General features: G+C 39.1%; 2 protein-coding genes across 4 annotated transcripts; both read right to left on the reverse strand.

The window, feature by feature from the left end:
* Nucleotides 1-423: 423 nt before the first annotated feature.
* On the reverse strand, nt 424-14,704 carry LOC143280790 (uncharacterized). 3 transcript variants are annotated; one of them, XR_013055063.1, is made up of 4 exons: nt 13,101-13,458; nt 12,483-12,536; nt 9,522-9,608; nt 424-2,934 (listed from the first exon to the last, which is right to left on the reverse strand). XR_013055063.1 is itself a non-coding variant. In XM_076585470.1 (3 exons), the coding sequence occupies exon 3, from the start codon at nt 6,585-6,587 to the stop codon at nt 5,802-5,804; it is 786 nt and encodes a 261-aa protein (XP_076441585.1). In that variant the 5' UTR covers nt 6,588-9,608; nt 12,483-12,536; nt 14,147-14,704; the 3' UTR covers nt 4,187-5,801. The 3 variants fall into 3 exon arrangements, 2 of the variants coding, with proteins under 2 accessions (XP_076441585.1, XP_076441584.1); XM_076585470.1 differs by lacking the exons at nt 424-2,934; nt 13,101-13,458 and adding an exon at nt 14,147-14,704 and having other exon boundaries at nt 4,187-9,608; XM_076585469.1 differs by lacking the exon at nt 424-2,934 and having other exon boundaries at nt 4,187-9,608.
* Nucleotides 14,705-18,011: 3,307 nt separating this feature from the next.
* LOC143281533 (uncharacterized) lies at nt 18,012-24,452 on the reverse strand. Its single transcript, XM_076586747.1, has 6 exons — nt 24,321-24,452; nt 22,393-23,177; nt 21,614-21,712; nt 20,659-20,722; nt 19,796-20,040; nt 18,012-18,299 (listed from the first exon to the last, which is right to left on the reverse strand). Exons 1-6 carry the CDS (start codon nt 24,433-24,435, stop codon nt 18,228-18,230), a joined length of 1,380 nt encoding a protein of 459 aa, XP_076442862.1. The 5' UTR covers nt 24,436-24,452; the 3' UTR covers nt 18,012-18,227.
* Between the last annotated feature and the right edge of the window lie 1,202 nt (nt 24,453-25,654).

Here is a 25,654-nt window from a genome sequence, read left to right on the forward strand (position 1 = left end):
CGCTCGCTTTTTTTTTTTTTTTTTTTTTTTTTTTAAACAACCCGGCTTTCTGTGAAATTTCATGGGGTACAGAGAGATAACAACCTGAAAAAGCAGAGGGAGAGAGAAAGAAAAAAAAGCAACTGGCAAGTAACAGGGCAAAAATGTCACTGTATTTTCTTTTCTCGTAACTTTCAGGCAACAGATGTGAACACATCCTGCGTGGAACAAAGTCAGACTGGTTTCACACACACACACACACACACACACACACACACACACGCACGCACACACACACACACGCACACACACACACACACACACACACAAGCACACTCAAGCACACACAGAGGCTAATTATATATATATATATATATAGAGAGAGAGAGAGAGAGAGAGAGATGTATATATACACCACAATAATTATATCATTGTATTTGCAAGATTCAACACGTACGACTCGCAGCTAAATCTGCTTGGAGCATAACGATCACCTGTATCAACTTGTACAGCAGAGAGAGAAGGGGGAATACAGATGATTTATTCGTGCTAAGATCATCGCCCTTTCCTCTCCAAGAAATGGTGCAAACACGTGATCATTTGACAACTGGGTAACAAAAATATGTGTTCATGTCATCAATTAAAAAAACACCCACTTATTCTTATGACATCAGAGTTGACCGCAAGTAGACTGGCAAATTGCGTATAAAAATGTACATGCCTACATACCAAGACTGACTCTAATCTGAGCGGGATGGGGAATTTATGGAATTTACGGGTATACAATTTGCTCTTGGATCAGAATCCGTTAGACGTTGGACTTGTGATCCAGTGTTCACCAGTGATCAGGGTTCGAGGCCCCGTTTAGACCTGGTGTTGTGTCCGTGAGAAAGGCACTTGACTCCGCCCCCCAACCCCCAACCACCACCCCCACACACACCCTCCAACTCTTAGCCACGTGTGAACGGGAAACGTGACTTCGGTGGCAGAAGGTTAAAACGGCGGACGGAGAGGACTGGGCCCCGTCCTCCTATGTCCAGCTCCAGACACAGTGGACATGAGTTCACTGTCCCGATTTGGTTCTCTTGCACTGCAGTTACATTACAGAATCAAATTAATGCATTAAAAAACAAGAGAGGCAAGGCCTTCAAGACTCACTTGTGATTCACTTGAACAAGAGGCAAAGCCTTCATGGCTCATGTGTGAATCCTGTCCAAATGACAACTTTTGCATAGAAAGGAAAATTGCAAGTATATTATATACCTGGTAATCACTCCATGTCCTTATGAAATATGTGTATGTTGGTGAAAGCCCGGTTCCCAATACTCTGTGATTGACAATGGAGAGAGAGAGAGAGAGACAGACAGACAGACAGTGTGCGTTTACACTGTTAACCGTGACAGTCCGAGTTTGAAATCCATGTCTCATCCGTTTTCTCATACTTTATTTAAAATCATGCAACGATACACCAATCTAATGTGCAGGAAGCATACTGCACACAGAAAATGAACACATGGCAACATAAGTATTTGTCCTCTGGCAAAAGTTGTGCAGACGAAATCTACCCCGATGGGTACACAAACATATGCATGCACTCAAAGCCTGATGTATTGGGTTATGCTGCTGATCAGGCATCTGTGTGGTAGACGTGGTTTAGCACATATACGAGTTTGTTCTAATGCCACCATCTTGAGAAACTGACATTTTGAATGTACTGATGGAAATGGTTTCTGAAATGACTGACTGGTGGTGGAAGAAGATGAGCTCAGGTGGTTGGAGGGAGTGGTCATCAACCTGGAGGTTGCTTGTCGTTCAATGAAGGAAGCACTGGGCCAGCTTTTTAGCTGAAATGCTTTAACTGTAGTGATGTTCTTGTTTTCATTTATTTATCTTAATATCATTATCATTTTTTTTTGGTAGGTGTGACTTTGGTTAGATATTAAAATAAGATATCTTCATTTATCTTATTTTAATATCATTATTATTATTGTTTTTTGTTGTTTATTTTTGGTAAGCCTGACTTCGGTTAGATGTAAGTAATGGCTGCTTGTGTTGCAGCAAGTTGTGGACTTTATTCAGAGTGGTAAATGTGTTGGGACACTGAATATCAATCACCACAGTGATGGTTTTCATTTTGGCTACTTCTCATTCATAAAAATGCTGAATTAAATATGTAATAATAAAAAATTATAGTTTCTGCCATGAACTTAGTTTGGGATTTAAAATCTTGAACATGAGTTAGCCATTAAAAAAAAAAAAAAATTTGTGTGTGACTGTGTGTCATATAATATTGATCTTGATCTTGTATAAAAAAAAAAAAAAAGGGGGTGTGGGGGGGAGGGATTTTGTGTGTGTGTGTGTGTGTGTGTGTGTGTGTGTGTGTGTGTGTGTGTGTGTGTGCATGAATAGTCGTATGCATGCACATATAACTACATGCATCAAATTGGCCTTTCCATTAATCTATCGATAGAGTAAACCAATCAAACCTGAACATTGACATAATTATACATAATACGCAAATTGTACATAACAGGCATAGAAAACAAAAAAAATGCCAGCAGGCAACTCGTATATCCTAGGTCCAAATTTGAATACAGCTTTGCAAGAATGCACAATTATGAAGTCCAGAAAAATAAATAATCATGGCTATCTTGAAAAAAATGGATGGGAATGAATAGCATGGCTGAAGTAATAAATGACAGAAAAGGAAAAGTGACATATAAAATGATAAATTTTCAGGAGAGGGTTTCCAGAGGGTGGGCATAGTATTTTAATGGAAAGAGTCCCTGACATCCCCACAGGGGCACACAAACAGCACCTTCAACAAACCAAACATCAACTGATCAAGCAACAGAGGCTTATGATGTTGTATTGTATTGTGTTTATTTAGATCAAAAGCATACAGGTTTTCTCACAGAAGATTCTGTTGTTCCTGTCCTGGCTGATGTCCATTTCCTGAAACAGAAGGACGACGAATTGTCAGTCATAAGAGATAAATATGCAAAGACATGTGTTTGAAACTGAATTTTGTCGGGCTTCTCCCATACAACCTTTTCAGCAAGGGAAACCCTAAAATGCGTGCATCATGCCAGCTGGTATAGTTTGTGGAACAAATACCCACAACCTGTCCAGCATGGGAGGCCCTACCAGGCATGTGACACATCAAATGACATAGCTCGACAGGTCACTGAAGCACTCAAGCTACCCCACCACGACAAGGTATCAGTTCCATGGGGTAGTAACATATCAAGTTTATTCATGTATTCATTTGTCAGAATGTCATATACAAACCAATGTGAAGCTCACTTTGTAAAACACAATATATTAGCACTAATGTTTACTGAATAGTTTGCAATTTAAAGAAAAAAAAAGTAAAACAATGGATTCTGTTTAAGCATTTAAATCTGGTCTTCTTCTTATGCTACAATTTTTATTGACATTTCACTGTCTGCTGATTAACCATAATTCCATGCCTACAACACTAGTACAAGGCAGTATACCCTCCACACCACAAACCCTCTTCAAATTAGAATGGACCATCTCACGAGAAAGAGCTATAGATCTACATCATATATGTGAAGCAAGTTTTTTTAACAATCCCAAATTTCCTGATCAAGGCATCTATTTCAGAAAAAGTGCATGCCAACACAGCAACGCACTGTTTTGTGCAAACAACATGCACAAGTGTCCAAAGCTTCTGGTGTGGCTGCATGTGATCAAATGTCAATTAATATGCGAGTGTAAACTTCTACTTGTTATGTATCTGATCTATCAACCCGTTTAATGGCAGATACTTGAAGCTGAACTGGACACTTAAATTTTGTAATGATAAAATTTTATGGTGCCAGCCAGTGACTGTTGGATTTACCTATTCTATCAAGTATCATAATTGAGTATGCTTTTCCAAACACACACAACAAAAGAACAATTAGTTTCAAGCCCAGGTTACTGTAACAGTTTGAATTTCAGGACTGGAAACCTGTGACATATATAAAAAGGTAAACATCAATTCATTATACTGTTCACCGCACCCCCTCACCTTTCGTAAAAAAAAAAAGATACACTGACAATGATATGTTAAAAAGCATGTATCATTTGTTAACATTTCAGAATCTTAAAATGAATCATTGTATGTCAATCTCAAGTGAAAAATTTAATTCCCCCCACCCCCACCCAAAACAAGACAAAAAGGAATGAGTACCTTTTATGTTTCATCCCTATTATGTTATGATAAGTGTAGCCGGATTGGCTACAATCTTCGTTGGGCCAGCTTAGCAGACGACTTTTGTGACTCGCTGAAGGTTAACAAGGAAGTTGTAAATCGGTCACAAGTTATCTCCCTTTACACGGAACCGCATGATGATTTTCATCCATTTGTTAAATTATAAACACTTCCTTATAGATGAGATTATAGTTTTTATGTTATTGGACTTCAGAAAGATCATACTTCTCAACTGTAATGATATCATTTGGCCAGGTAGCCTATAACTCTTTTAAACTAATATTTATGTCAATGAATTTTGGCGCGATCTTCGAAATCCACTCAGTTGAAACATATAAAATACCTTGTTTTCTATAAATCGATATAGGTTCCGTGGAATTTAGATTGTGCATTACAATGTAAATGATTAAGCTTTCTTCTCGTGTATCGCTTTCCGTGTACACCTAAGTTATAGGCATGCGATAGTACGAAATTTCTGACAGTATTTCGGCCCCACAAAACTCTCTCTTCTTCAAGCCATTGGAATTCGTCAGTGCCGATTTGAGCAAAATACGTTTTTACAATACCTAGACATTTTTATAGCGTGTCTTGCAGATGTTTGCATTTCTGTTATCAATCTGATTCGCATCATACATGTATAGTTGTGTTGTAGTTGGTTTAAACGAAGTATTTCATTGTCGATCACAAGTGCCAAAAGCACCCCAACCGGTGCCGACACGGGAGCTGTCCGTTGAGTTTTCTCTTGAATTTTGACATAAAAAATCTTTACTCTAGAAGCAGATTCTATAGATGATTTTTATATAGTTGAAAATTCAGGATTTTCAGTTACTTAACTGTTGCAATTATATTACATATCGCGACGTTTTAATTGTTGCAATGTACAAAAATGATACATGAACTTGTTAAAAGCTCGTTCATTCAGTGACTCTTTTTGTTTAGTTTTTAACTACATTATTTTTGTAGAAAATGGTTTAGCTTAAGAAAATGCTCGTTTCTTGTAGTTTTGTGTGATATATAATATGTCTATGTTAGTTCCCCAAGCCGAAAGTCAGAAGCCGCCAAATTTGGTCAAACAAACACAAGCTTGGCCCCTCAAGGCTCACGGAGGGCCGGTTTCGTGAGTCGCTTCGTGGCGCTGGCTTTGCGGTTTGGCGGAACAGAATATAAGGAGTGAGCGAGTGCCAGACAAATAGAGAACTCTCCTGGTCTGGAAGAATGAGAGAATAAAAGAAGAAAAACCGGCGCACCGCCTTCCCGAGTCTACCTTGCCTGGCTGCAGCTCTCTTCTGCTAAAACCTTATACCTGTCTTCACCTTCTCTAACACCACCTTACCACCCCGTCACATAAGAATAAAACAGAAATATTTCATACATATCTATACCTATCCAACTATCTTTCTCAATAACTCTACAACAGATGAGAAATCTGATGATGATACACAGACACAGAGAGCATGTCATACTCATAAGCAAGAGTAATGACATCAAATATATTAAGAGATAAAAGGTTGACCACCAGACCACACACACAAGAACCATCATTACTTAAAAGGAAGGTTCCCAGGCCTTAAAAAAAAACGAAAAAAGTCCCATCCTGATTTCAATATAGATACACTATCCAACATGGCTTATGATCGGAGTACCACAACTCCAGTACACCAGCAGGAGTTGGCTCAGGCACATTTGTGAGAACCAGATCCAGTGTCGAGTCATAGTCTGTGGTGGGATCTTTGATCAGCTGTTGCAGACTGAACTGTTCACCGAACTCCTGAAGAGGTCTAGGCAGTCCACGGGAAGCATCACTGTTGAAGTCTCCTCCAATGATAACATGAGTGTGACTTGTGAGCTCCTGCTGAATAACTGCTCTGAGTTCTGCACACAAAACTGTGATACTGACATGTGGAGGACAGTAGATCCCAACAACAACCAGTCCTCTAACGCTGGTACTGGCATCAACCACAGTGATTTCAATGCCACTGCTGCACTTCTGGCTAGCACTGCTACTGAATGGCAGACTGTGATCTCTGGTGTAAACAAGTGTACCAGCATGTGAACAACAGCCTTTCACTGAAGCTGTGTTTCTGGCAACCACAGTAAAATCTGCAATCTTGTAGTGTTCCAGGTCATCCTGTTCATGCTCCCATGTTTCAAAAATAAACATGAGGCTTGCTTGTAGCAAGTTCCTGTCTGCACGGAGATCAGCAATGTGTTTGTGAAGTGGTCGGCTGTTGTGAAACACAATCACAAACCCTGTGGTGGAAAACTGCTGAAGATCAGTCAGACAGGGCACAACAGGTTCTTGTCTCAGTCTTTCCATTTCCTGCTTGACTTTTGGTGACACTCTGATCTTCTTTGGATCAAAGTCAAGCAGGTGGAGACCAGCCATAGTTCTGGCTCTGCTGAGAGCCACATACACTAGATGGTGGTGTGCTGCTCCCTGAAACGACACTGCCACATTCTCCAGTGTGGAGCCCTGTGACTTGTGGATGGTGATAGCAGAGTAAGCCGTCAAAGGGAACTGTCTATGCAGAACTGCAACGTTCTGACGTTTTCCAACACGAAACTGCTTCACACTTTGGAAGACAGGAGTCCACTTTGTGTTGATGTTCTGTGTGTAGAGCTGTTTGTTCTGTTCACGGATCTTTTTCCTGACACCTTCATCATCAAACTCTACCCACAGAACAGACACATGTTCTTCAGATCCGTGATCTAGCAACAACAGCACTTAGAAAAGTGAAGGGGTCAAAGAATGTTCTTTGACACCCACAGACTGCAAGGCTCAAACAGCGGAAAAAAGAGTTTCCATCCCCCCTTATACTGATGATCTGTTTGGGTGCTCCTGCCTCAACTTTGGGTTCTACAGAGGGAAGGCTGCATTTGAACACCAAATGTAACTGCTCACATTTCTGTACCTGCCATTCAGTCTGCACAGGGGTGAATGCAATGTTGTGTTGCTCAATGGAAGTAACAGGTGATGTCTGCAAGCATGAACATTTGTGTGACTGAAACCGCTGAAATGTTGAAAAAACTTTACCACAAAACCTACAATATGGGCATTTGTGTTTAACTACAGTGGTTGTGCTTTTAAACACCTTTTGACAAACCTCACATTGAATGCGCTTTTCACAATCCATTTTAACAGGAGAATGTATGTTGTCTGACAACATGCAGATTCAAAGTATAGATGCAATTCAGCAACACTTACTAAAACAAAGAGTAAAAGTAAAGAGAAAAAAACCCAATAACTGGATATGAAAACTGTTTCAAACTGTATACAGTTTAATGTACAAATGAATACTTTTATTGTTTTAAAAACTGTTAATCCTATAGTTGCTCAAATAAGCTGATTCCAAAAAGTTGCTGTCTTCAGTACCTGTCAAATAAAATTTAATATACAGATGGTTTGGCCTCATCAGTCTGAATTAAATGTTCTAGCCGCATAAACCACACAACCTGATTCATTGATTGTAAAAAGTTACCTTTAGTTAGTATTACCATAATTTTCAGACCAGGTAATAAAGAATCATCCACCTTACAACTGTCCATAACCTGTAGAGAAATTCAATGCCAGAATAGGTGATTTTCCTGTTCCTAACACACAAACTGAAAGTGAACACCTATTTACCACGTTAGTTTTTCTTTTAAATGGTGAAGACTTTTTATTGAAGAAGCTGTAACAACACAGTTGTTAGGCAACTCAATGATTCAACAAAGAAAAGAAAGAGATATTCCAGTTTCCACTATATAAATGCTGTACAACAGTGCAATAAATATTCAGAAGTGTTACAGGAATCAGCTGGACCAGTCTTGTTCAGTTTTATTTAGTTGGTGAGAAACTTAGATGAAACTGTCCATGTTGTGAAAAAAAGAAGAAAAATCAAACAATATGAGCAATATACAAGATCACCCATCTTTTTCTACATGGTGAAAATAGATAAGGGGAAACAAGATCAAGATGCTAAACAGCAGTCATCAAGAGTAATTTACCTGACTTGGCTGCTTGGCACTTCATAAAAGAGATAACATCACAACATCACAGTGTAAAGTTGTGAGCAAATTACCTTTCAGACACATTAAGCTGTTAAATATCAAAATCTTACTGACTGTTTTGCATGTTCATCTTATGTGGTTTATTCACTCATTTCATTACATATTTGGGTCAGACTGATATCACATCTGCTAAAAAGTGCTTTAAAAACAGTTCAGCTGTTTAGTTATTGTCATGATGTTAAGCAGGTCATGTGACAACTGTTTCCTGTTTTTGTTTTGTTCTGTGTAATGACTTGTTTCTATTTATCTCTAATGTAGTTACTGGAATTATCCAAAACAACCATATACTTATATTTTGCATTTTACTTTAGGATATTGTAAAAAAATTTTGCTGTGGAATGGTAGTGAAGTGATGAAAGGAAAAATTCTAAATTTGCATTTTATCTGTTGTGAACTTTTCACTAATTTCAGCTGCAAATATTTTTAATAATCTGCAAAAACCTGTTTAAATTTACAAATTCCAACTAATATTTTGTTGTTGAAAATATGGTATCTTTTACCCTAACTTGCATATTTGCAACATTTTGGGGACTAATTCTACAACACAAATGTTATTTGTTGTTCTGGTTTTTCTGACTTTCTTCCCTTTCAACATATTATGTTGATTGCATCTATGAGAAGTTTGCATAGTTATTGATGCATACTTTTTTATGGACAAAACAATGTTGACACTTACCTCCTCCTCTTCTGTTTACAGCTTTTGGAAGACAGGGAAAGATAAGTTGTGAAGTTCTCAACTTCATGTAAATGTTAAAAAAAAAATGTTATCTCTTGTTTAAAATAAGTTTATTTTGTGTTTCCTTTTTTTAAATTTTGTTGTTGTTGTTGTTGTTCACTTGTTTGTTGTTGTTGTTGTTCACTTGTTGCTGTTGTTGTTGCCTTCAGAGAAGTAGTTTAAATGCTTTAAATTTTAAGTTACTGTCATTCAAGAGTCAGTTTAACTGAAACATGTCACAGTGTGAATGTTATGAACAGTGTATAAAACTTAACATAAAAAAAGCAAATGTAAACATGATGTTCGCACCAAAGTGGTATATTAATATTATGTTGAATGCATGAAGCAATAAAACAGATCTCTTAAAAGCCAAATAATCAAGTTATAATTTCAAAGAGCATGTCACAAAAACTGGATACCAAATCAGATTTTTGGCCATAAGATTTAAGACAAATAATAACAGAATGTTAAAACTAAAAGCCTGAACATTTGAAATGCTCACATTAAGAAGTGATTACACTGTTTACAAATTAAAGAAAATAAAAATCCACTTACCAAACAATTGCAAGTAATCATGCGAATCTGATTCACACACACTCTCAGACTCTGCCGGTCTCTGCAGCATACGATGATAAGCAGCAGCTGAAATGAACATGTTCAGAATATTTATGTTTGTAAATTGTGAATATATTAATAGTAGGTCAGATCATATTTATAACCTATTTTGACTGTATTCCATTTGTGATTTCACATCCTTTATTTTAATGTATGATCTTAATAAAAGTAAAACTTACATTCTCACACAAAACTTCTGCCATTCTAAGTTTTCACATTATCATAGTATCTAAATATTTATCAACGAATCTGAAAAAAATATAAGGAAAGAAAACAACAAGAAAACACCAGAAACTTTATGCTGGTTAAAAGTCTATTCTTAAGTGGTCTGCCTGTCATCATCTGCTTGATATAAAAAAAAAACCATAACAAACATTTGCAACTGTTAATTATAAAGCATAGCTGATGAAATTTTCATGAATGGTATCCTGTGGAACAGGTATAATATACTACATACAACTACAAGTTTACATTAATCAATGAAGAATATCATTCCAATTGTCATTGGCCTAAGACATGTCATGGTCAAGTTCACTGATGATGCAGGTGAGGGGAACATACTGACACCTTTCTAGATGGAGATGACATAGGATTGGTGCCACACAGCAGTGTTCCACCTTTTGCTGCCCTGTGTCTACTCTGATGGCAAATGTTTTCTCTCTCATTCTTTTGAGATAATGAGACTGCTACATGAAATAATCTATAATTGACTTGAATTTGTACCCTAAAACTCACATATATCTTATTATCTATATCTGTATCTATCTATCTGTCAAATATATGAAAGTGTATTTTACATGTATATGTGTATACAGGCATGTGTATTTTATATGTATATCTATCAATCAATGTATATATCTATCTATATTTAATAATAATAATGGTATTTATATAGCGCTGGATCTTGTGCAGAGACAAATCAAAGCGCTTTCGCACGAGTCATTCACACGCATGCATAACTCTAATACTGCAGAAACTAAAGACAAGGAAGGGCAGGCAAGGGAGGCTATTTTGGGAAGAGGTGGGTTTTAAGGCCAGACTTGAAAGAGCTGAGTGTGGAGACTTGACGAAGCGAAAAAGGAAGTTCATTCCAATCGCAAGGTCCAGAAACAGAGAAAGAACGGCGGCCAATAGTCGAGTGTTTGAATCTGGGTATGCGTAAACAGAGTGGATCCGAGGCCGATCGTAGTGAGCGAGATGGAGTGTAGAGGTGAAGGCAGCCGCAGAGATAGGAAGGGGCAGTTTTGTGAATGCATCTATAACATAGAGTGCTGATCTTGTACTTTATTCGGTGTGAGACAGGGAGCCAGTGGAGATGTTGCAAAAGAGGAGTGATGTGCTCAGATCTTTTCTGTCTGAGGACGAGTCGGGCAGCAGAGTTTTGTATGCGCTGAAGGGGCTGAATGGATGAAGCAGGCAGACCAGACAATAAAGAGTTACAGTAGTCAAGGCGAGAGAGAATGAGAGAAACGACAAGTCTAGATGTTGCATCAGTGGATAGATATTTCCGGACGGCACTGATGCGTCGCAGTTGACAGTAGCAAGACTGACATGTCTGACTGATAAATTTTTGCATGGACAGTGTATTGTCAAGGACAACACCGAGGTTCCTGACTGACGTGGAAAGAGGGATGGATGTACTGCCAAGTTTGATTGTGTCAATTGTGATGGAAGACAGTTTTTGTTTAGTTCCTATGATCATTGCTTCAGTTTTGTCCGCGTTCAATTGTAACTTATTTCGAGTCATCCAGTTTTGAATGTCCAGGAAGCAGTTGGATGTTTCTTGCAAGAGCGACAACAATTTTTCAGGGGTATCACTCTTCTGGAGTTGAGTGTCATCAGCATAAGAATGATGACTGATATTATGGCGGTTGATAATTTCAGCGAGAGGAGCAGTGTACAGTGTGAAGAGCACTGGGCCTAAAACAGATCCCTGTGGGACTCCATGTTCGATTTTAACGGGTTCAGATTGGAAATGATCAACAGTGACAGACTGGAATCGATCAGTGAGATAAGATTTGAACCAGTTTAGAACAGTGCCGTTGATACCAAATGTAAAATGAAGACGGGAAAGAAGGATTGAATGGTCTATCGTATCAAAGGCGGCTGACAAGTCGAGGAGAGTGAGAAGGGAAATTTTTCCTGAGTCGGACGCTATCAGTAAATTGTTCAGAATGTGGAGGAGAGTGGTTTCGGTGCTATGGTCAGCGCGATAGGCAGACTGAAATGGGTGGATGAGATTGTTGAAACAAAGGTGGTTGTTAAGCTGCTTGAGGACAGCTTTTTCAAGGAGTTTGGACATGAATGGAAGATTAGAAACTGGTCGATAGTTTTTCAAAATGTTTGCGTCAAGGTTGGGTTTCTTCAGAAGAGGCCGGACGATTGCAGTTTTGAAAGTGGATGGAAACGTTCCAGTGAGAAGGGATGAGTTGACAATATTAGTGATTGTGGGGAGAAGATGTGAGACACATTGGGAAAAGACCGAGGCTGGTATAGGATCGAGCTCACAGGATTTTACTGTCATTTCTTTTAGGATTTCATGAACTTCTGTTTCAGTCAATGGATTGAAGGAATGGAGAGGAGTGCCGCTAAATTCAGGATCAGTTCTACATACATGTTACAACTTGTATATTTAAATAAAGATATAGAATATACACAAAATGCATACATACATTTTAACATACATGTGCACCTAACACTAACAGCTACCCACAACACAGTCTTGTCAGCCAGTTTGGCAACCTTCTCTGATCTATAGCCGTAACAGTTAATATTAATAATATTAATGATGATAATGATCATACTATTCATAGCCATGTTTCAACTAAACACTAAATATAAGAAATTGAGGTCATTTGTTACATACTGTGCTAGCCATCTAAAGAGAAAAGATGATCTTACCTTTCAGTGTTCACAGTGAAAGGGCAAGTCTGTCATGGATCCTGTCATATAATCCTGTCAATCACAAACACCTTTGTTTATATAACACATTAGATCAATGCTACATACACACAACAAAATGTGACTAACACACATACCCACACATACAAAATGGATACATACATTTTAACATACATGTGCACCTAACACTAACAGCTACCCACAACACAGTTTTGTCAGCCAGTTTGGCAACCTTCTCTGATCTATAGCCGAAACAGTTAATAATTATGTTAATGATGGTCAAGTTCACTGATGATGCAGGTGAGGGGAACATACTGACACCTTTCCACCTTTTGCTGCCCTGTGTCTGTCCCTGTAGCAAATATTTTCTCTCTCATTTTTTTGAGGTAATGAGACTGCCACATGAAATAATCTATAATTGACTTGAATTTGTACCCTAAAACTCACATATATCTTATTATCTATATATCTATCTATATATCTATCTATTCTATGCAAGTGTATTTACATGTATATGTATATACATGCATGTATATTTTATATGTATATTTATCAATGTATGTATCTATCTATCTATATAGATATATATCTACATACATGTTACAACTTGTATATTACCTTTCAGTGTTCACAGTGAAAGGGCAAATCTGTCATGTATCCTCAATCCTGTCATATATCCTGTCAATCACAAACACTTTTGAGTTTTGTATATGTACCACATTAGATTAATGTTACATAGTAACATACACACAACAAAATGTGACTAACACTCACACATACAAAACGCGATGCATTTTAACATACATGTGCACCTAACACTAACAGCAACCCACAACACAGTTTTGTCCACCAGTTTGGCAACCTTGTCTGATCTATAACTGTAACAGTTAATAAGAATCTTAATGATGATAATGATAGTATTTACTAATAACTTTTTTTTCTCAAAAGTTGTATCACATAACTAAAGTAATAGGCACAAAAAATCCATTTGATGATTGTGGCTGTTGAACTTGTATGACATAATATGTCAGTCGATCATGTAAAATGATAATTATACACACACACACACACACACATATATATATATATATATATATATATATATATATATATATATATATATATATATATATGTGTGTGTGTGTGTGTGTGTGTGTGTGTGTGTGTGTGTGTGTGCGTGTGCATGTGTGTGTGTGCTAACATGTATGTTAATGTAATATATCATATGTACATTTAACACAATCCAACTCTACACAGTATATTTCACACAATTTTAATATAAACTTTAACTGGGTGTTGAAGAGGGAGAGGTGGCATAGCATATTTTGTTTTACTAAATGTATGTTCTATGTGGAAAGCTGTAACTGGTATGAACTAGGTACACATAAACATATATAAATAAGCAGCAACAACATTCGACAATCGTAGTCATAACTGACACAAGGCATGCAGCATTGTTGTTGGAGTGAGACGTGTATCTATCTCTATAAAAAATTGTATTTCACATTATTATGCAAGAGCTGAATGACAGACAAGTGGAGAGAGAGCCAGGCACATCAACTGATCATACTATTCATAGCCATGTTTCAACTAAACACTAAACATCAGAAACTGTAGTCATTTGTTGTGTACTGTGCCAGCCATCTAAAGAGAAAAGATCTTACCTTTCACAGTGAAAGGGCAACTCTGTCATGTATCCTGTCATATATCCTGTCAATCACAAACAGTAACAATTTACATTTTAGTATATACGTGAAACTGAAACTGTAAGTGTAATGTAAAACTCTCTCTCTCTCTCTCAGAGAAGGTTGCCAAACTCGCTGACAAAACAATGCGTTGTGGGTAGCTCACTAGCTGTTAGTGTTAGGTGCACATGTATACTTGTAAAAATGTATGTATTCATTGTGTGTGTGTGTGTGTGTGTGTGTGTGTGATATTTTGTAGTGTGTATGTAACATTGATCTAATGTGTTATGTAAACAAAAGTGTTTTTGTACAGCACCTACACCAGATTTCTGGATAGTGTGCTATAAAAGTATCCATTATCATAATTTCCATTATTATATGTTGTTTTTGTTTCTGTTTATAATGTGCATGAAATAAAACAATGAGACTGAGAATGACTGATTTCTAAGTAAAATTTTAATCATAACATTATAAAATAATTTCATGGTTGTAAGTCCAGCTCAGTTACTCAATGTGGCATCATGATCATATTCACAGAGATTGGACACACACACACACACACACACACACACACACATATATATATATATATATATATATATATATATATATATATATATATATATATGTATGTATGTATGTATGTATATCTATTATTTTAGTTGTTTTTTTGTTTGTTTGTTGTTGTTGGTGTTTTGTTTGTTTGTTTGTTGTTTTTTTTTGGGGGGGGGGTTACAAGATTGACTGACATATTAGGCTATCTCATACAACTTGAGTTCAACAGCCACAATCATCAAACTGATTTTTGTGTGTATTACTTTAGCGGTGTGACACAACTTATGAGGAAACAAAAATGTTATTAGTATTACTATCATTATTATAATTATTATTATTATTAAATGTCACGGCTTTCTATCAGAGAAGGTTGGTTGCCAAACCGGTCGAAAAAACGACCCACACGATCAGATTTCTTCTGTTTTCATTTACTCTTAACATCATGCCTATCTGTCTAGCAGTAACACAACAGTCACCTGAATAAAGATAAACATTTGACAAAACTTGTACACAATAAAAGACATCTTTTAACGTTTTCTTTCACTAACTTCGTACTTAGCAAACACTGATACATCCACCCACCTTCTTGATCCTCGATCGAACGACGCGACGCTATCCCACGATGCTTCACGATTTGGAAAAAATGCAAAGAAAAGATATAGGCTCACATTGTTTACAAACTTGAGCCAAAATTCTATTCGTTAAAAAGGGTTCTGTATATGTTAATATAAAACTTCGGGTTAAAAGAACAAGAAAAAAAAGAAATTCCAACAGCAGTAGCAAACCTCAAGTATTCGAATGAGAAGAAACTGTCTTACCCATTGCACTATCGTGCCACCTGTACTGATGCTCAAAAATATAGTATTCAATTTAAACATGCTTTTTTTAAAGGGCGATAAATCGATTGCAGTATTCGCAGTGAGAACGCTGTTCAAATCATATGATTCTGGTGTATCTTGGGCATTCAAAAAATCTTTAACGACAATAAAAAAAATTATTTTTAAGTCCTCGGTAAAGAAGACGTGGCTATCGCCGCAATCACACTGCAACATTTAGCAGTTTTCTCTGGATCTAGATAGATGTACAAGTTTAGTTACACCAGTTGACACGGTCGATTCAATTTCTCTTTTATGTTCATTCCAGTTTTGTAGTTTTAAAGTTGATATGAAAATTGAGTATTTTGTTAAACTAAGAACATGTAGAGCCAAGTACAAGTACTTCTAAACGTCGTATGAAGTGAAAAGGACTTCTTTTTGAGAAAAGTCAAGACTGGAATTTTTTTTGTTTCATCAATTCAAGGGTATTAACTCGCATGGTTACAATTTTTAACTGTGAATACCGACTGATTCTGTGGATAATTTTATGGCAGTTTCGGGCATAATCCAGTAAGTGATGAGGCGTTCACAAATCTTTCTCTGAATAAATATTTAACGGTCTCCTTCTCCAACTTTCCATCACATGTTATCGTGTAATGTCAATTGAATTTTGGATTGAACGGGCAGGTCAACAACTTGAAACAAAATGGCGTCGTTCGCGTTCGCAAGACTGAATAGGCCTATGAGCACGCGCTTTGAATGTGTATAAATATGTGTACCCAATCATTATTTTTTGCACATGAACTTCAGGGCTTAGCCAACAGATCTATAAAGTCCACTCGTCATATTGATTTTAGTATTTTCCGAAAAAGACCACTTGGGCGAATGAACATAGTGAAAGCCCTGTACACTGAGAGTAAAATACACAAGCTTTTTATGTACTGAGTATAATTTCAAAATGTAATGTTTAAGATGAGAAAGATCAGTTTAAAGCAAATTAAGCCCCCTTTTTTACTATCTTCACCAATACGTTTGCAAAATAAATAAAACTTCCATGCTTAGCAAAAGAAGTTCCTGTTCGAACAAAAAATGAAAATAATGACTGCTCTTGTTGTTGGGTCAGAATATCATATCAAAGTGCCAAGTTTAGAGATTACAAAAAATATAAATATAACAGTAAATGCAGTTTGCATATGATTAGGCTTCATTTTTTATTTTTTTGTGCCCATCCCAGAGGTGCAATATTGTTTTAAACAAGATGACTGGAAAGAACTGGATTTTTCCTATTTTTATGCCTAATTTGGTGTCAACTGACAAAGTATTTGCAGAGAAAATGGCAATGTTAAAGTTTACCACGGACACACAGACACACAGACACACACAGACAACCGAACACCAGGTTAAAACATAGACTCACTTTGTTTACACAAGTGAGTCAAAAAACCATTGTACACAGCGAGGCACATTTTCACAAATATTGGAATGAATAAGGAATGAGCACAACCAGGTTGGGGAACAAGCTTTTGACATGACATTGGACATCGGGTAAAAACTGGTCTTTAGCTGCCAATCTGAACATGTTCCAGTGAATAAGGCCACATTTCTCAACAGTGGAGACTGTATACATACATTGATACAACAGCTAACCACCATTATGGCAGTTTCAGTCAGTCCTCACAGCACAGGAAAATCTCTGTGTTGCTCACCGTGAACAAACATTCAAGCAAAAACTCATGCCACATTAATCTCACTTCATCAAGCTTCAGCCTGGAAGAAACAGAAGCAGAGTTTATAAGCTATGTGTTTTGTTTATGGTGCAGCTGTGTGTGTGTGTGTGTGTGTGTATGTGTGTGTGTTTCAGAGAGTGTGTGTATGTGTTTTTTTCAATTCAGCTGTGTGTATGTGCGCACGCATGCGCGCGCGTGTGTGTACATGTGAGAGAGAGAGAGAGAGACTGTGTGTGTGTGCGTGTGTGTGTGTTTGTGCGTACATGTGTATGTGTTTGTAATCCAGCTCCACGAAGAGAGAGAGAGAGTGAAATGTACCGGGCCATCCGAATTAGAGACAGAGGTCGCAAGTGCATTTGAAGAAAACAATATTTCATGCATGCATGAAAAATGAACATCTAGATCCAGATCTAAACATCACTGCAGCCATGTCAGTGCTCTGCCTTATCATCAGCTGAAGAAGTCTGGCTTAACGCTGTTTGCAACAAAGTTTGTATTATGTTGCACTGTGGTGCTACAAAGTAATTGTTGCTAAATGTGTGATCAGATCCAGCACAACTCCAGCACACAGTTGTGCCAGCACAACTCCAGCACTCAGTTGTGCGTGGGGGTATTGTTTTAAATGTAGGTCTCTGTGTGTGTGTGTGTGTGTGTAACTCCAGTGAAGTGAGCCGAACTGACAAACGGCTGACGTAATCTCAGCAAAACGGGGTGGGGTGGGGGGGGGGGGGGGGGGGGGGGAGCGTTGACATCAAATGCTATGACAGTTCATCTTCAGTGACGAATTCTTCAGAGACGAATGTGTGCAGTGCTTCTTAGGAATTGCCGTGTGTGTGTGTGTGTGTGTTTCAGGTTTCGCAGTGGGCAAAATCGTAGTTTTTCTTTACTCCGTAGTGCCGTAGTCAGGGGGCTTGAATCACAGAAACTACGGCAGGTCTGGCAGGGCCACCAGTCAAAACAGTGTCAACAGCGGTTATTGTCTACCTCCTTCAGTTCTTGGAACATCCGCACAATATACTCCTCAGGAGGACAAGTCTGTGAGAGAAAAACAAACAAAAAAACATTAGAAAACTTAGTCACCAACATCATACAATTAGCAATTGGCAAGCTTTTCTTACCAACACTATACACATACATTCTCCATAACGTTACAGGTAAATGAATACATATTTTGGTCTTTTTAAAGAGCTCGTCAAATACCTGCTCTTGTGGGCACACTTTACACAACTCGTTTCTTCCCCCTCCATAAATAAATTTAATGAGACTGAAAGTGAAAACATTGTTTTGGTTTTGAATGCCGACTGAATAAAATAAACTACAGAGAATGCCTCCTATACACACACTGCCTATTTTCTTCAGGTGCATACCAAATAATCATACTGTGCAACAATTATTATATATAAAAAAGAAGAAGAGAGAAACATAGTTAATGCCATACAAATGTTTCAACCAACTTCTGAACAAGTCAGGAATTAACATGGGTGCAACTGCCAGAGAACTAAAAAAAAAACAAAGGTGGGCTGCAGAGAAGACTAACACACTGAAACTTATCAAATACAACTACATATACCTGTTGAAAATAAAGTAATATTTCATAGAGAGAGAGAGAGAGAGAGAGAGACTGACAGGGAGAGATATATATATATATATATGTCCTCAGAGAGACAGAGACAGACAGAATCAAGAGACTGAGAGGGAAAGAGAGAGAGAGAGACAGATATGTCCTCATAGAGACAGAGACAGACAGAATCAAAAGAGAGGGAGATATATATATATATATATATGTCCTCAGAGAGACAAAGAGAGACAGACAGAATCAAGAGAGAGAGAGGAAGAGGGATATATATATATATATATATATATATATATATATATATATATGTCCTCAGAGAGACAGAATCAAGAGAGAGGGAGAGGGATATATATATATATATATATATATATATATATATGTCCTCAAAGAGACAGAGAGAGACAGACAGGATCAAGAGAGAGAGAGAGAGGGAGAGGGATATATATATATATATATATATATATATATACACATACATATATGTCCTCAGAGAGACAGACAGAATCAAGAGAGAGAGCGAGGGAGAGGGATATATATATATATATATATATGTATGTCCTCAGAGAGACAGAATCAAGAGAGAGGGAGAGGGAGAGAGAGATATATATGTCCTCAGAGAGACAGAGACAGACAGAATCAAGAGAGAGAGGGAGAGAGAGAGATATATGTCCTCAGAGAGACAGACAGAATCAAGAGAGAGAAAGAGAGGGAGAGAGAGAGATATATGTCCTCAGAGAGACAGAATCAAGAGAGAGGGAGACAGAGAGAGATATATGTCCTCAGAGAGACAGAATCAAGAGAGAGGGAGAGGGAGAGAGAGAGACAGAATCAAACAGGCAACAAACAACAAAGACGTGTGGAACAAAAGGACAGTGCTGTGGCACCAAACAAAAAAAACCCCACACTCACACACACACAAACACACACACACAAACAGAAGGCCCCTCCTCCTCCTCACCCGGTTGGAAGGCATGAGATTCAGCTTCAACTGCACCAGGCTCAACAGCCCGGACCTCAGCAGAGCTGCCAGCAGCTCCTTGTACGTCCCAAGGGACTCCTCCCACCGGGGAGCCTTATCCACATGGCCCAGCCTCACCGATCCGCACAGGGTTTCAAAGTCCAATGCCTCTGGTCCCGCCGTCAGCCACAGCTCAAAGAAGAGAGTTTCCACGTCCTCTGTCCACTGGCTGGGCTGGCGGAATACTACCAGAGCAGCAGCAGAAGCAAGAAAGCAGGTTAAAAAATAATTTTTAAATGTGGTAAAAAAATTTTTCGCAACATTACTCATTTGTATAGTATTGTTGTAGAAATCCAACCTGGCAGCTGAATTATCAGGAAGGAATAATTAGTGATGAAACAGCAGCAGCAGAAGCAGGTTAAAAAAAAAAAAAAAAAAAAAGGTGGTCAACAATTTTCTGGGGGTTTTTTTGTGCAACATTACTAGTATTGTTGTGGATAAGAGAGAATAATTCTAGAACAAGAGAGGCAAAGCATTCATGTCTCATATGCAATTCCCATAGGTTAAAAAAAAATTTTTAATAAAAAAAATCCCCCCCCCAGCAAATAAAAAAGTACTGGCTGCCAACAGGCAGGAAAATGAACATAAAACTCAATAATGTACACAAAATAGACTCCTGGAAATCACTGAGTTACTCATTCAATGAACAGTTCAGAGCAGCAGATACTTCAGCCATGCATTCATACCCCTCTTCTTCTGCCGTCCAAACATTCTCAGTACACATTCGGGGGAGGAAATTGAGAGAGAAAGAAAACAGACAAAAACAGAACAGGAGCGTTTTAAACACACACACACATACTTACTTATAGCAACAGCAAGCTCCTCAAATGAATACAGGATCACCGACAGCATCTTCATAGCCAGCTCCTGCACACAGGTGTTCATGCAATATGTTTGCTATAGTGTTTCATGAATGGTATCACACACCTTTTGAATCAGTATAATTTCAAATTACTCCGTCATAAACCAGCCAAGAAAAATAGGTGCTGAAGAGTTGTAGAAAAACAGATTTTAAAAAAAAAGAGAGAGAGAGGGGGTTGAATGAGAGATCAGGTGAGAGACAGACAGACAGACAAAGACAGAAAGAGCGAAAGTGAGAGCAAGAGAGAGAGAGAGAGTGTACAAAAGCAATCTGAGCATGACCAAATGAGAATGAGAAAACTACTTTTTTTTTATCAATCACTCCTCTCAGGTCTATCTGCAAATCCAGTTAACACAACTGGACCATCTGAACTTGGTTTTTTAGTCTCTGAAACATCCACCCTAGACATACAGAGAGAGAGAGAGAGAGAGAGAGAGTGTGTGTGCATGCACGTGTGTGTGTGTATGCAAGTATGTGCACATGTTTATGCGTGCATGTGGGTGATTTACTGCTGGCTAAAACTTGTAAGTACAAATCATAAAAATAAAAATATAAAGAAACTCACACTCTCACCACTCGTAACTATCAAACTTAACTCTTTCCATACGAACGGCGAAAGAGACGACGTTAACAGCGTTTCACCCCAAGTACCATCATCAAAATATTGCAAGCGGAAGGCTCTTATACTGAAGACGTGAATGCTGACAAAGAATACCACAATTCTGACGACGGAAGCTAAAGGTTGGGTCATTCAGACACCCACTGGACATCCGAGTGGTCTGTGTACAGGAGAAGAGAGGACTGGCCATACTGAGTGAGTTAATTCAAAACAGATGAAAAGAAGCACACACAAACTGCTGGCTCATAGTTGCCCCAAGAAGACATGAACCACTTACATCTTTGTCGGCAACCATTTTCACCATGCTGGAAAGTAGGGTCTTCAGTTCTTTCTGATCCAGATCTTTCTCCGTCACAAGGAGGTCATACATCATGTCCTGTACAGGAGATTGAAGCATAAATTTAAACACCATTTTATAGACTCACAGACAACATGAAGAAAACTCAGAAAAAACGGAGAGTAAGCGATCAAGTGTAAGCGATCAAGTGTAAAAATTAAAAACCTAAATCCTACAAATCTAAAAAAAAAATTCAAAGTCTAAAAAAAAAATCTAAATAAATTCATAAAACTTGGAAAGGGTGTGTAACTTTTGTTACATGTAAAACATACTTGTCGTCTTTGTTTAAGCATGATTTATTTTGTTGCAAATCATTAACATTAGCGAGTGTGTGTGTGTGCGTGCGTGGGTGTGCGTTTTTGCATGTTTCGTAGACATCGTTGGACTGAAGTTGTGATTCAATGAGTATGTATTGTTATCGTATCCTGCACGCCCCAAAAGGGGCAAAAGGATTAAATTTCTTTGAATTTTGAAAAAAAAAATTTTTTTTCAGAATCTCAGTATGTGAAGAAATTCAGAAATGGTAGGGGAAGAAGTCAATGTGTAAAGTCACACGGGGGGTTGGGAAAAAGGTAGGGGAAAGAAGGAGAGTGACAGAGTGAGTGTGTGTTTGCAAGTGTCAGAGTGTGAATGAATGTGTGCGCAAGTGTGTGTATGTACATGCACATACACGCCTGTGTCGGGGGAGTTTACAACAAAAAATGACAAAGCTCTTTTACCTGCATATCCCTCAGGACATAGACGACCAAGCCTGATCCAAGTTTCTCTTCAGGAGGAACTAAGTCGCGCTTGCAAACACCCCTTGACGCTGAACGAGCATCTCCGGAGGACACGAGTATTTCTGCAGCAGACAGGGACATCTCCCCTGCTCCGTCACCACCATCTGCCTTGTGTTCTTCCGCAGATGGGTCTCCCATCACCCATTCGGGTTCCGGTAAGCAATTCCAAGACAAGGCACGAGCAGCTTTCGCCCTCTGCCGCCTCAGCTTCTTCCTCGTCCTCTTGCTACTTGAGCTGTGCCATTCCTGTGCGCTCGACCCCAAGTCCATGCCCGTTTCTTCCGTGCTGTTTGCAGGGCCTGGGTCAGAAGCGACAGACAGCGGACTGCTTGAACCAGACTCAGGCTGTCTCTCCCCAACCTCCGCAGCCGGCTGATCGGCAGCATCTGTTAACGCTGCAGGGCTCTCATCCTTTTGGCCACCACCAAAGACATCAAAGATGGGAAACACCCAATAGCACGCCTCTTGGCTCACCATCTTCAATGTGAGGTGGCCGAGGATCGGCACAGGGTCACCGTCATTCCTCTCAGCCATGGGCAGCCTGCTGTTATTCGGCACGAAGGTCAAATTATAGAAATAGTCCAGGAAGCTGGGCTCTGGCTTGGGCTCCGATTCCAACTCTTCCTGTCTTTTCTTATCCCATTTCATACGCTCCTGTCTGCCCATCTTTTGGAGCTCCTGTGCCTGTTTGGAAGTTTCAAGAGACAACTTCTTGTAGAAGGCACCTGTGATAGAAAAAAAAACATGAAAAAGGTTGTAATTCTGGCCTGTTTAATTAAGAAACTATACCTGATGCTCAAGAACAATAAATACTGTTAGTCAAACTGTAATACAATACAATTATTCAAAAAGTGCAGACTATTCAGATGACTGCAATCATGAAGTGATCTAACAACAGACAGATGAAATGGACATTACAGACCCCCATCATAAAAATGTAAAGACAGCAATATCTCCTGCACCAACAAGCCGGCACGGTGTTCTGTGTGAGTGGATCTGTCAATTTCATGAAAACAGACCTTTTTTTCAACCCTCACCCTTCACCCTCTGAGTTATCTGTATTTCTCTTTTTATGACAACACATTTCTCTGTGTGAAATTCAGGCTGCTCTCCCCAGGGAGAGTGACACTACCTACAGCACCACCCATTTTGGGGGTATTTTTTCCTGCGTGCAGTTTTATTAGTTTTTTTTCTATCAAAGTGGACTTTTCTACAGAATTTTGCCAGGAACAACTGTTTTGTTGCCATGGGTTCTTCTACATGCGCTAAGTGCATGCTGCACACAGGACCTCGGTTTATCGCCTCATCTGAATGACTAGCATCCAGGCCACCACTCAAGGTCTAGTGGAGGGGGAGAAAATATTGGCGACTGAGCCGTGATTTGAACCAGCACGCTCAGATTCTCTCGCTTCCTAGGCGGACGTGTTACCTGTAGGCCATCACTCCACTACGTTTACGTCATTGTTAAAATATCCCAAGCCCCTGGTCACTGGGGAGCGTGTTTCTACATAAACAAATTGGAAGTAAAAAGGTTCAACCCTGTCTTACTATTCCGCGCCCATGAAATGTCTGGCCCTTCCAGTACATTAACTGTCTCCCAGGTCAAGGCGTGTGCAGGTCTGCTAGTGCCTTAATCTCTTTCATGTGTAGACAAACAACAAACAATCAGGCACACACGTTAAAGATTTCGTAATCCAGGTCAGCATTCGGCAGGTTATGGAAAACTGCTTTTGATCCTTGGAACAGACACTGACACACACTGAAACCAGTGAATCAAAGGTAGAGAGAAACAGACATTTTCTCTGAACAAAAGCGTTACATGTAAAATTTTTAAAAAATCTTTTAAAAAGGCACAAAGAAATACTTACGATAAGTGGTGCCTGTCGACATCCATTTGCCAACATTTTTTCTCAAGTAAGTCACAGCCATTCTCACAGCGAACTTGTATGTACTGAATGTACCCTTCGGCAGCCCCACCTGCATGAGCGGCTGTATGAGCAGGTGCGACCTGAAAAAACAACAACAAATGCACACATTACTTAAAACAGAAGACAGAAATGGTATTTTTTTTTTTTTTTTACTGCTGTAGACTCTCCATCTTCTGTTCCTCCAAACTTCTGCTCACAGCTGCCGTGAGAAAGGACGTCACCGTCGTTAACATGTTGGTGAAAAATGATCCCGACAGCTTTCGCACAGCGTTCAAGATGGCCATGGCTATGAGCATGCATCCCCCTGAACCCAACAGGCGTAATCCTTCTAGCAAGAGCAGCGAGCGAAGGACTATGATATTCCTGGTGGACCATCTTATGCCTGAACAGATTCCATGGACCCGAGTCGGAAGGATGCCATGCATCCATCCTTTCGACGTCCCTCTGTGCCACGCTTTCCAGAATCGATGTGATTTCACTGCTTTGGTCATGCTCAGTGCGAACTGCAGCCCCGATGGCTACAAAGAACATATTTGGCATATGCTTCCCATGGCTCCAAGCTACGTCGTTCCTATGTACTTCTACCGATACATGAAAACGGACCCATTGACCCTGGCCATCAAACATAAATCCTCGCTTCTCATCGAAATCCTTCTCAGCATTGGATGCAGAGTGACCAAGGAGCACAGAAACTTGGCCGCTAAGGTGCTGGCGCCCGAGCTGTCAAAGAAGATGTCTCAGCCGCATTCCTTGCAGGTGTCCTGCGAGACCGCTATCCGAAGGAAGCTTCGTCAGCAGAACAAGACCGCACGCTTTTTTGTCAGCGCTGTGCAGAGCCTTCCTCTGGCAGAGGCCCTCAAGAACACGGTGATGATGAGCGATCTGAGGCGACTTGTTGATGAAGAAGCAGCGGTGGTGAATGACAAGCTGCTTACCATACGTGGCACGAATCGTCTGGTCGTTTTAGAATAAAAGCTACTACGGCATTTGAATTTTTCCGTTTATGCTGATTTCGTCTTTTTCTCCACCTGCGTTCAAGGGCAGATCTCTCAAGCTGACTCGTGTCTGTGTGTGGGCTTTTACATACTTGGGTATGTTGAGAAGCACTCTGATATTCATTCATTTTCTAAATACAAGTGGGGGGGTCGGGAATTTCACATGCCAAATTTTACCAGGTGGTGCTTTTAGCTGAACTTGGCCTAAGTGTAAAGGGAGTTAATTGGTCAATGAAGAATAAGGTGTGTGTGTGTGCGTGGTGGAATCAAATCAAGGAG

The sequence above is a fragment of the Babylonia areolata genome, chromosome 4 (genome assembly GCF_041734735.1).
Source record: "Babylonia areolata isolate BAREFJ2019XMU chromosome 4, ASM4173473v1, whole genome shotgun sequence".
Taxonomy (NCBI): Eukaryota; Metazoa; Mollusca; class Gastropoda; order Neogastropoda; family Buccinidae; genus Babylonia; species Babylonia areolata.

Coding starts and splice junctions, on each gene's coding strand:
- LOC143280790 (XM_076585470.1), bottom strand. CDS start 6,587: ATGGCTGGTCTCCACCTGCTTGACTTTGATCCAAAGAAGATCAGAGTG.
- LOC143281533 (XM_076586747.1), bottom strand. CDS start 24,435: ATGCAGGTGGGGCTGCCGAAGGGTACATTCAGTACATACAAGTTCGCT. Junction 23,178..24,320: donor GTCGACAGGCACCACTTATC/GTAAGTATTTCT, acceptor TTTCTATCACAG/GTGCCTTCTACAAGAAGTTG. Junction 20,723..21,613: donor AAATGGTTGCCGACAAAGAT/GTAAGTGGTTCA, acceptor ACCTGTGTGCAG/GAGCTGGCTATGAAGATGCT.